At 35.8% G+C, this 12338-nt stretch overlaps 1 protein-coding gene across 1 annotated transcript in view; it reads right to left on the reverse strand.

Moving 5' to 3' along the window:
* Positions 1-3402: 3402 nt before the first annotated feature.
* Positions 3403-12338, reverse strand: part of LOC115875782 — a 34943-nt gene continuing 26007 nt past the window's right edge. Inside the window, exon 3 of the mRNA XM_030891285.1 lies at positions 3403-3569. Within this exon, the coding sequence (XP_030747145.1) occupies positions 3403-3569 (167 nt within the window). The remainder of the gene's footprint in view (positions 3570-12338) is intronic.

A 12338-nucleotide genomic window follows, 5' to 3' on the forward strand; every position in this document is an offset into this window, starting at 1 on the left:
GCTGCTCTAGATGTTTTAGTGTTTCTTTGGATGCCATTTGTGTAACAGCTGACGGCACTTCATCACATCGGGTGACACTTCTTACAGGTTCGCAGATGGCTATCTTGTCACCTTTTTGAATCTTGACACAATTCGGGAAAACATTCGCAATTCTGATCGGTATATTCTTGTCAGTGTTCACCAATGACTTTCCTACTAAGTACTTATCTTGTTTGTTGTCGCTACTTTGTACCAGTCCAACACAGCACCCAGCGATTTTCTCCACTTTACCGAATGCGATCTTCTCGGTATTACCAGGTATCACCACAGTTTCCGCTGATCTCACATCCATTCTGCCTGGTCCCTCGTCTGGAGATAACATGAACTCTTCATTTCCAATATTTAAGATATTTCTCTGGTGATCGAACGAAAATCCATGTTGACGAATCACATCCATGCCCAAGATGAAGTCATCTTCAATATCTGCCACTAAGATGCTATGCTGAAACTTCAAATTTCCTAACTTCAGTTCGACGATAGCCTCTCCCCGTACAACGGCCATTTCCCCCGTGACTGTACGTAAACACACTCTTCTTCTCAGAGGCATCAGCTTCAATCCTTGCACTGAGTTAGCCCGCACCAACGATACCATAGCGCCAGTGTCCACTGTCATTCGGATTCTCCTACCATTGACCTTCCCGTCGATCACTAAACTGTCAGCGGTTCTTCCCAGACTCCTAGTGGAAAAAATCCTGGGGGCTCTGTTCTCCCCAGTCAATACTTGCTCATTAGTGTTGATTTCCTGGTGCCTATGTTCTCTCGATGGTAAACGGAATCGCATTTGGACGCGGCAATCCCGTTTGATGTGGCCATTCCTGCCACATCTATAGCAACTTATGTCCTGGGATCTTCCGATGTGCCGATGTTCTCTGGATGGTGAATGGAATCGCATTTGGATGCGACAATCCCGTTTGATGTGGCCATTCCTGCCGCATCCATAGCACCTCATATCCTGGAATCTTCTTTGGTTCTCTGTCTGGGTGTTGTTGACTCCCTTGTTTATTAGTAGCTCACATAGTTTGTCGAATTTTCTACACATCTCCTCCAAACTTCTGTGGGTACTTTCGGGCTGTTCCTCTACCGTTACCGATCTTATCTTCGGTCTAGGGATGGCGCTAAAAGCAGCTTCGATTTCCAGCGCCCTGACCAGTGCTTCGCTGCTGGTAGAAAATCGGGATATTTGCAGCGCCCTCTGTAATTCGTTGTCCCTCAGTCCGCTGATAAACCACTGAGCAGCGAGTTCCTCCCTAAATCCTTCCGGTGCTTCAGGATACGCTAGGTGTACCAGCCGACGTAAGTCTGCTTCAAATTCCTGCAGACTCTCTCCGGACCTCTGCAGGCGTGTCTTGATCTGGGCCTGGTAAAGTTGGCGTCGATGTTGGTCGCCATATCTTCTGTCCAGTGCAGCGACCAAAGTTTGGTATTCCTGCTGTTGGGCTGCAGGAATAGTTTGCAACAGTTCCAGGGCAGGGCCACGCAGCGCGATGACAAGTGCCGCTGCTTTCTCCTGGTCAGCCCATCCGTTGGCAGCGGCGGCTGCTTCAAACTGACGGTGGTACATTGTCCATGTCGTTTGTCCATCGTAGGTCGGGGCCTTAAGGTTCGCTGTTCCTTGAACGCCAGGTGTCTTTACTTGTACCTTGGTCTTCTGTAGGTCCATCTCCAATCTTTCTATCTTCTGCTGAAGGCGTTCCTCAAGATCTACGGTTTCTTGAAGTTGATTTTCCTGCCGTTTTTCCAGGTCTTCAAAATTCTTCTGTAGTCGAAATTCCTGATTTTCCAAAGTTTTCTTAAGACGGTCCTGATCTTCAAATTTTTCTTTCTGGCGACGCACTTCTAAATCTTCAACAATTTTCTCCAACCGTTCTTGTCTAATTCCTTGATTTTCTAAAATTTTCTGAATACGGTCCTGTTCTTCTTGTCTTTCTTTTTGACGTCGCTCCTCCAAACGAATTTCCAAATTACCCAGTATTTTCTCAAGCCGGTCCTGTTCTTCTTGTTTCTCTTGTTGTTGTTGAACTTTCAAATCTTCGAAAATGTTCTCAAGCCGGTCCTGTTTTTGTTGACGTCGTAGTTTTTCCTCTTCCTTTTCTCTTTCTAATCGGGCTCGCTCTTCTTCTCGTTCTTTACGGAGTCTTTCTTGTTCTTCTGCTTTCTCCCTTCTCATATTCTCCATAAAATCGCCTAATAGTTTGCTTACTTCCTCCATTTTCTTCGCTTGTTCCCTTGTACCAACCATAAAAATACTCTAATCCGGTCTAAAATCTTCCAATCCACTTAATTTCTTCTTAAAATCCTCTTGAATCGCACTTCCGACACCAATTGTTACGGATTCCGTGGGTCCACTATTTAAACTCACGATAAAATACTTAACGAATTTATTTGTCTCACTCTGTACACACAACTTATACTATTTACAACACAACTTATGCAACTACTATTACTCTAACGGTATTTTGCGGTATTTTCAAACTTCAGACTTCAGACTATCTTCAGACTTGTCCAACTGCCAAAGCGCGGGCCTTATATACCCCCTGGCGATGGTTTCTGGAATTTTCTAAAGAATTCTGTAATTTTCTTTTACTTTCTGTCGAATTCGCCAGGTTCCTCAATGCACGTTGCGGTTATGCAACCAGTAATACACCTTGACCTTAACAGTATGTTTGTTCATCCAAAAACAAAATAACGGGGAACTGAACTTTTTGGGCGACTAGCCAAGGATGAAATATATTTGCGATGTACTCAAAAAATGTTACACCGGTCATCCATCCATTTTCTGACTTTCCGATACCCCAACTCTTTTGTAATTAAAAAAAAGATCATTGGTGATAAAATTTGACCGGATACACTACAAGTTACCAAAGTCTTTAGACCCTCCTTCTCATTATTACTTACAAATGAGTAAACTGTTCTATCATCCTTTCTAACTAAAACTTTGTCTCTTGTCCTCTGTTCTAACTCAAACTTTGGGACTGAGGAAAAAAGCCGTTTCGTCGCAATTAAATACGCGACCAGGGTCATCAGTTATACGAACATAGTTTGACCCCTCTAAGAAGGCCCCTACTTCTAAGAACCACTGACAAATGCGATTTTCTCTAAGGATATTTCTTGCAGATGAGAGGTTTTGAGAAATCTTTGGAGCCAGTTCTTGATGCCTTCTAATAAACAATTCGTACCATTTACGTCCAGGCCTATTGTCTGTGAAATTATTCGGCCTATTCAGTTCTTTAACCAATAGCTGAACACTATCTAACAATATTGTTTTTGTTGCAGGAAATCCACAGGCTGAAATCCGAAATAGCCATACTACCAATACATTTTCTTCTTCTCTTGTTAGTATGGTTTTTGGTCCACATTTCTTCTCTAAAGCTGTTCGCCTTTAACTTTGTCTTGTAGGGTCGACCTGGGTACTAATAACTTACTAGCTGGTTTAAATGGCATTCCAGATCGAATAGCGTTAACAGCTTTATTTAGGTCTTCCACAGAATAGAGAATCGGTTTTTTCTTTTCCATTGTCGTGAATTTTAAATCTAAAAAAAATAGATTTCTAATTATAGGCACGTGAGTGTATGTATTATCGGCACTACTATTATGTCAAAGTTAGGTTTAATTCCAATAAAAAAAGGGGTGCCGAAAATTGGTGTAAAATCTCGTGGCTTTATATTCCATAGAATGACCAAACACTTCTTTTGGTACCTTAAGGGCTAAAGACAAAATCGACCTAAATACAGTTCAATGCGTATAACCAATTACACAAGTATACACGGTTTTGGACCTGAGCAACTAAAAGCAATTTCTAAGATAATTTTTGAAGCTGAATCCAAATCAGCAGTCCATTTTTTAAGATTGGTTCTAGTTTTCGAAATATTCAATAAATTCATTATTTTACTATTTTTGACCGTTAACGGTCATTTATTGAATTAAACAATATAAATCAGAAATGAACAGAGGTTGAACTGAGTCTTTTATACTGCTTGGGATTTGTTTCACGGATTAGGGTCCAACAGTAATCGCTCATCATGCCTTTGTCCCAAAATCCTTGGTATCGCCTTTCGATTTTCGCTATATCTTGGTGTAGCCGCTCTCCTTGCTCGTCGCTCGTGTCGCCCAAGGTTTGTGGAAAAAAAAATCAAGATGTGAATGCAGAAAATGTGTCTTGAGAGACATTCGAGCTCCAATCTTGTAGTAATTTTGCAACAAATTGTCGATTACTTGCTTGTAATCCGGTGATTTATGGTTACCGAGAAAGTTGTGAACAACACTTTGAAAGGATGCCCATGCTGCTGCCTGGGACAAATATTCCTTCTTTGATTTTTGCGTATGACAGTTTTGGAAACAAGTTTGTTAAGTACTGGAAAACAGGTCCTTCGCGATTGAGCGCCTTGACAAAGTTTTTAATAAGACCAAGTTTAATGTGAAGAGGTGGCAGTAAAACGTCCTGTGGGTTTACAAGTGGTACAGAGGACACATTTTGTTGTCAGTGCTACTGCCATGTGCGAACTCGACAACTAGAGCCAATCTTGACAAACGGATTGAAGATCTGAGTTCAGGGCATCAAATAACGTTAAGAATCGTTCTTATCTGCTCGGGTCCAAAAGTTGTGTTATCGGCATATCTGCCGAAAATTGGATCATTCACTAATATGTATGTACCCATTAAATACTCATAAGAGCTACAGAAAAGCAGTTTTTGACAAGCAATTAATAAACATAATACATCCTAACTATATGAGACCCAATTAAAGGCTTATAACAAACATTATTCAGAAATTATAACACAATATAGCTTACCTGTTTCTGAACACGTACACCAAGAAACGCTTTATACAAGAGTTTAGCGCGAACCGACCAGTATATTTTTGATAGTGACAATTACCGATTTTGACAGACAGTTGTTCGATTGTGAAGACGCGTAGATAAAGGTTCGCTGAAGGTCTTGAAATACTTTTATTTAATAATCTTGCCATAGATATCTTATTTTTTGAGATTATGTAGAATTAGTGTCGATAATAGGCACGTTTACCTTACCGTATCGAAAAACAGCGTCAAAGACGGTTACACCATTTAAAAAATACCTAGGCGTTAAAATGACGTTTTTATATTGGCAATCACGACGCAAAAATTAATATTTTTCGTTTGAAAACAAAACAGCTTTCTATAGCATATCCTCTAGAACTCTTAAAATATTAGTTCTTAAATATCTTAAAAATTGTACATATATTTTTATTTCTTTAAAGCTTGTATAGTGGTAAATTGTATCCAATTAACTTTTTTGGATTTAGGAAATGCTCAGAGATCTATCTATATCCACGGAATATTGGGACACCCTATATAATTTTCTAAACAAAAACAACGTTTTCATTAACAATGTTAATGAAAAACATCTATTCTTAGTCTTAGCTTTATTACATAAATTGTTGATTGTGAAACACGCGAAATATTTTAATTATTCTATAACTTTAAATAGGATAAAGAGTTTCTTTTGTAGTTTTTGATATTCGCCCAGCCATGCTAATGGGAACAACAAGAGTAGAAGCAAAGGCATAACAGTAAATGAAATCCTTTTAACTTTTATTATGCAATTCTCAAAGGTGGAAACGGTGTATATATATTTTTCTCTTTTTCTTGTTCCTCTTAAAGAGGTTTCTAGACCCCGTCTTCAAATAACGTCGAAAACAGTAAACGCTGAAAGCCTGGATTATATTTGTGTTTTACTTGGATAGTGTTGTCTGGATTTAGTTTGTAAGCATCCAGAGGGAATATAAAAAGAATTGTCTTTTTCTAGGGCTGCAGCGATAGCTGTCAACGGTTTCGTTTTAAGTAATCTGGATTGTTATTTGGAAGAATGAGACGGTTTTTAATTCTTTCTATTTTATGTTTCATTTATTTTTAAAAACTTTTAACATTGACTATTACTTTAGTTCATACATTTTTTTCTTGTAAATATAGAAATGGATATCTGTATCTACTATATAAAATTGCATTTTCGAGAATATGTTGGCACTTGGTATTAATTTTGAGTACTCAATTATTAGTGGTTGGTGTTTACTATTAAAGAGTCCGGCAATAGTGCGTCGGGCATCTGTAGCTCCTAATATAAAAAACTTAGGAATTTTGTTGAAGTGCAAACCTAAAGTATGTATTAGGATGTATTTAAGGAAAATACTTTAATCTAGGAGCTACAGATGCCCGACGCACAATTGCCGGACCTTGTATTTCTAAATATGTTTTGATAGTTTCATAGATATTAATAAATAATTAACAAAAAATATTTCTTTCGGCCTTTTTTAAAAAATTATTAAAAATACAAGAACAGTCCAGAAATCAAAACTATATTATATATTAGGTATTACTTTTGATAGTCTGTACTTGCTATGAATATCGTAACCTTAAATTAAAAATTAAAATAAAACAAATTAAAAATTCTAAAATATAAATAATTCTTCCTAGTTTTTTTTAAATGGAACACGCTATATTATTTTTTTAATAAATAGAGAATTAAGAAATGAACATTTTTTGTATTTAGAGTATTTAAAATTTTTAATGGTTTAGCTGGGGGTGTGTATCATTAACGTACGGTTTGTGTTTTGTATTTGATGGTGGTGTAAAAGATAGTAGATAATCGTTTTTTTTTATATATAATTTGTTATAATTTAGCATGCCGCTTTATATTATATATAGGGTGTTAGAATTAGAATTAGAATGAGTGGGAGGGGAGTTAATCAATGCGACCTTACAGATCTATTGTGTCCCCTTTTCTTGAGTTATAACTCATCATACAGTCCGAGGGCTTTGACAAAAGCCAGCATCTGGGACGGTTTTATAGAGGGTAGTTCCAATACCACCTAGATATTAAGAAGGCCCCGGTTGTCCAATACGGGCGAGGTTGCATTTCTTCGTATGTAGGCATTCATCTTTTACATTGCTTTTACTATGTTCGATCGTATTTCCGAAGCAAACCGGCACCACCGCCGCCGCGCTTTAGGAATTTCGCAAGACCGAGTCCAGTTGTACCGATTCAAAACTCCCACGTGAATTGGACCAATCATATTACCTGTAAGGTGGTAAAATCTAAGGGCGACATGATGGCGACCACATGTTTACGTTATGCTGAGCGCCAGATGATTTTTTTCGTTTGACCGCTCTCGTTTGTAATTCCAGTATTTACAGCGTTTAGATAGTTTTTAGTGTTTGGTGTTCGATATTGTGCTGTAAACATGCCGTATAAGTGCTGTATTCCGGGGTGCAGTGGTAATTATTCCGACGACAAACGTGTCCATATTTTCGTAGCCTTTCCAAAGGACGAACAACTTTCGAAACAATGGGTACGTGCGATTACAAGAGACAACTTTCAGCCCACTAAAAACACCAGGGTTTGCGAGCAGCATTTTTTGGAAGTATCAAATTTTTTAATACTTATTTTGATGAGAAATCAAGTAAAACTGTCGATATACCTTTACAACGTCCAACACTTTTAACAGGTTCTGTTCCAACAATTTTTCCAAATTGTCCCTCTTACCTTTCGAAACCCGATAACAACCGAAAAAGTAGAGAAGCAAAGTCAATTATACAAGAGCAACAAAATTTGCAAAAAGCGCTTACAGAAAGTATACAGGAATATGAGACCTATAAAAAATTAACAACTTTTAAAAACTTCGATGAATTTAAACAAATTTTTGATAGTTGGATACTTCCTGAAAAATGGCATAAAATATTCAGTAACTTAAACGAAGTTCTATTATTTAAAATAAAAAGATCTCCAGGTCCTATTATTACTTATTCTATAAATATTGATTCCGAATTAAAACTGCACATATATTTATATGAACATGCTATTTCCTTAAACACAAATAAATTTAAAACACCTTTTACCTTAAATAATATTAATGATTTATCAGAAGTAATAAATGAGATTGGAAAATTAGAAAATCTTGCATCGAGTACACAACCAACATCAAAAGAGGAAAAAACAAACAGTTTCAATAATATAATTAATGAGATTTGCAGCATTTTAGATAATTTAAAACGTACGAAGATAATAGTTCATCACTGTCTTTTTTATGTGAACAATTAAAACTATTAACTTTATCTAAAAAAAGAAATCGATATTCAGCTGACACCCTAATAGTATGTACAATATTAATTACAATCAGTCCTCATGTATATAAGTATTTAAGAAATCGTGGATTTTTAACATTGCCGCATCCTGATACACTAAAATCTATATGTAATTCGTTTCTCACTGACTCTCTGGAAGAAAGACAATCCTTTTTACTATATGCCAAAAATGTATACAAATATTTAAAAGATCACCAAAAACACATGATTTTACTCATGGATGAAATTCATATTAAACCATATATGGATTATAAGGGAAAAAATATTGTTGGAACAGCTGCTAATAGTGCCACTTTAGCCAATTCAGCATTTACTTTTATGATTAGCAGCGCACTTTCAGATTTTAAAGAAGTTGTACATATTTCACCAATTTCAAAAATTGATCATAATGTTCTTTTTAATCTTATAAAAACCATAATTTTGGGATTAGAGACTATTGGATTCAAAATTTTTTGTATTTTAAGTGATAACAATGCAATTAATAGTAAAGCAATGTGTAATTTTCACCCAATAATAAACTAAGTATTGTTTTTCCTCATCCTAGTAATAAGAATCGACCTTTGTGTTATTTATTTGATTCGGTGCATTTGTTAAAATGTGTAAAAAATAACTGGCTTATAACGATGATCTCCAAATTGAAGATAACCATAAACTTATCAAAAATTTAAGTAGAGGAAACCTCAGATTTCCAAAAGATAAAGTCACTAATATAGTTTTATATGAGTACGTTATTTTCAACAAAATTTTAGATAAACAAGAAGATACATTTCTGAGCATCTACAATAAAAGGTAATTTTTATCAGCAATAACACTAGAATATTTGTCTCAAAATAATTTATTATTCGATTTGTCTCAATGTGAAAATCACAATAGTTCATTCATAGCTATTGTCTAGGTGGTATTGGTAGTTCTCCATCTCCAATATTAGTCGTACCAAAGTTCATGGTACGAATGGTTGTCGTCTCGGCGTACTCAGTGATGAGGTGTACTGGTGTTTCCCCACTTTCCCCACTTTCCCCACAGAATCTGCATTCGCCGTTTCTTCTTAGTTTCAATCTACTGAGGTGTTCATTGAGGAGACAGTGTCCTGTTAAAAACACCGTGACAATCCGAAGATTGTTCTTACTTAAACCTAGGAAGATCTTTGATTTTTCTTGATCGTAAGCCCTCAGAAACTACTTCCAGTGATTTAGACTTAGGTCTTAGACCGTTGCAAGATTCCCATTCCAGGTTGCGGATGGAGTCTTCCAAGTTCTTGAGTTCCGTCTTGAGTTATTGGTTACCACTTGGATATATAGGGTGTTACATTATCGGGCGAATTATAAAAAAAATGATGTAATTTATAACGGGGTCATTACTGCCTTCTGTATATACTAATTTGGAGACAAATCTTTTTTTTTACATCTCGTACTAGAACCATGTAAATTGCAATATAATATTGGATAGTTACTACATAATAAAACATATAGTCAAAAATTATCGTGTTCAAGATATAAAAATGGTTAAAATATGTCCATAATTTCTAATATTTCATATGCGACCACCTCCGGTCACAAAATTGGTTTAAAATGCCGGAATATCTCCCACAGAAATCCGGAAAGTGCACCATCATTTCGAAATATTTGCCTGGTAATAAATCAATTATCAGTCTGAAACGCTTCTAAACACGGAATAGGGCTACGATGATCCGACGTGTCTCCGCAACTTCACTAAAATGTTATTATACAGGAGCGGACTTACATGATTGTAGCCTCAAACTGTATATAAAATTTGGGCAATAAAAATGTTAGAAATTAATAGAATACTTAAATGCTCCTTATTTTATCTAGTCTGTGCTTTTTTATGGGGATATGTTAGATAGTGTTTACTAAACTGGACCAACTTTTGTCAACAACATGAGAGAAATGATTGTAGCTTTAAGATGGCTTCGTGTTCAGAAAAAGCTCTGTATCAGGATTCTTATTTGAGATTTTTACTCCAAGCCTTATTATTTATGGTAGTTCACATTTCAAAAATAGTTTTATAGGTATACAGGGTGAGTCAAATATATTTTTACACTTACGTTTTAGTTTTTTAAATGAAATATATCATATTAGTTCAGTGAATTTGCTATAAAATTCCGGGTCCGAAAATATCTTAATACCATAGATTATACTGAGTGGTTATTGAATTATGACCACGTCCATGAGGACGTCATTCTAGACGTCCCGAAACCTTCGTATGGGAACTTCTAAACGAGACGATCGACTTATTGTAAGTTTATTGCTAAGAAACCACCGTTTGCCAGCTTTTCAAATTTATAATGAATTGAACCTAAGGAACGTAGGCACTTAATTATTAACTAACGGACTAAAGACTAAAGGAAGCAAATTTTATGCCAAGAAGGCCTGCTTCGGGGCCAGAACTTACTAGATTTGTTGACTAGGACTAAAAGCAAAGGTCTTAATGTAAAAATTACGAAAAAATTACGTCTTCGTCTTCTTCAAAAGCGAATATCTCCAACAAAATTAAAGCTAATGAGATGAACTAAAAAGCAAACTATCGAGATAGGAAGTATCTAGATGATAAACTTATTCTTAAATTTCTGGCTGTTTTAAAATATTCCACAAAGTGTTTCAAACTTTCTCCAAAATATCAACATAGATGGGGAGTTTCATTTTTAATTTAGGAAGAGATACTCAAAAGTCAAATAATTTGGCTACATACTGATTAAAAAATCATCAAAATCGGCCCACTAGAACAAAATACATTAAACTTTTAAGGTGTCCATTTTTCGTGCCTGTGAATGTATTTCAAAAACTATACATTTTGGTCATCTACTTTTCTAATGAAACCTGCCTTTATTTTTGTACTAGAATCCGAAAGTCAATTAATATATAGGGTGTCCCATTACAAAAACACAACTTTGATGTGTAACTTTTTTTGGGGAGACCCTGTAGAACCCTATATAATTTTATAAAATGCTTTAAATTGACTTACATAAGCTCTCAAAATTTCACTTCATTACAAACTTTTGTTCTCCTTGCAAAAACCGCGTCGTATATGACGCGCCACCCTGTAGAATTCGGTTTCAATTAAAATTTCAATGATTAGAATATAAGCAGAATAGCTACTCGTATAGCTTATGCATTAGATTCATTAATTTCAATAAATTTGTTTAGAAAAGAAAATCAAAAAGTTAAGAAGGAAATAACTAAGAATTAACTAAAATTACTAAAATAAAAAAATAAAAGCAACGAAAAAAAATGGGTAAACATTTAAGTGTTTTATCTATAAAACACAATACAGAAGGTTTCACATTAATACATTCACAGTAATTGAATTACGAGGTCAAAGTGTCTGGGCACTCCACTAATACGTATTAACATAAATTATTTGGAGCTTGTTTATACTAATAAAACAAAACTGTCAGGATAGGAAAACTATAATAATAGTATTATTGCATCAAAATGTATGAGTAACACCACTGAAACCTTTGCTGTGGATACGGTCCTGCGCATCGTACCTTTTACGCCCGTCCATTTCCGGCCTTGCGGTGTTTCTGTGGTCTGTCGGCTACCTTGGAAGATTCAATAAACATAATAGTGTATTTTTTCTTCTCTTTTTTCTTGCGGGTACGCTATGCTACGAAGCGACTAGACGGGCTCCAATTTTAACCGCAAATAACACGTTAAACTGACAGCCATAACGATATGTAGAAACGTAAAAAACAACGCATAAAGCCATTTTTTGTTATCGTCAGCACGGTAAATAGGTAGTAAATGGAATAGCTTTGGATCTACCACGAAATGGTTGTAATGGAACATGTAATTTTAAGATTATATTCTGAATAATCCGCTTTGTCTGGTTGTAGTAGCATGCATTGACATAATATGTTAAGAAATAGTTGCTGCATCTGGTTTATACAGGATCAGCCAGTGTCGAGACGCTTATGCAGGGAAAATCTATTTTACTGACCAGCATAATATACTGACCAGCTTATATACGTTACTACTATCGAAATACGTACAACTACCACATTAATTTTACTACTACCACCCAAAAATAGACTACTACCATCTTAATTTTGCTACTACCACTTTAATTTTGCTACTACCACCCAAAAATAAACTACTACCACCTTAATTTTGCTACTACCACCCATACTGTGATATTATTGTCTGTGATAAAGAACTAAACCGT

This window comes from Sitophilus oryzae, unplaced genomic scaffold (assembly GCF_002938485.1).
Source record: "Sitophilus oryzae breed Bouriz unplaced genomic scaffold, Soryzae_2.0 scaffold_1396_pilon_pilon, whole genome shotgun sequence".
Lineage (NCBI taxonomy): Eukaryota > Metazoa > Arthropoda > Insecta > Coleoptera > Curculionidae > Sitophilus > Sitophilus oryzae.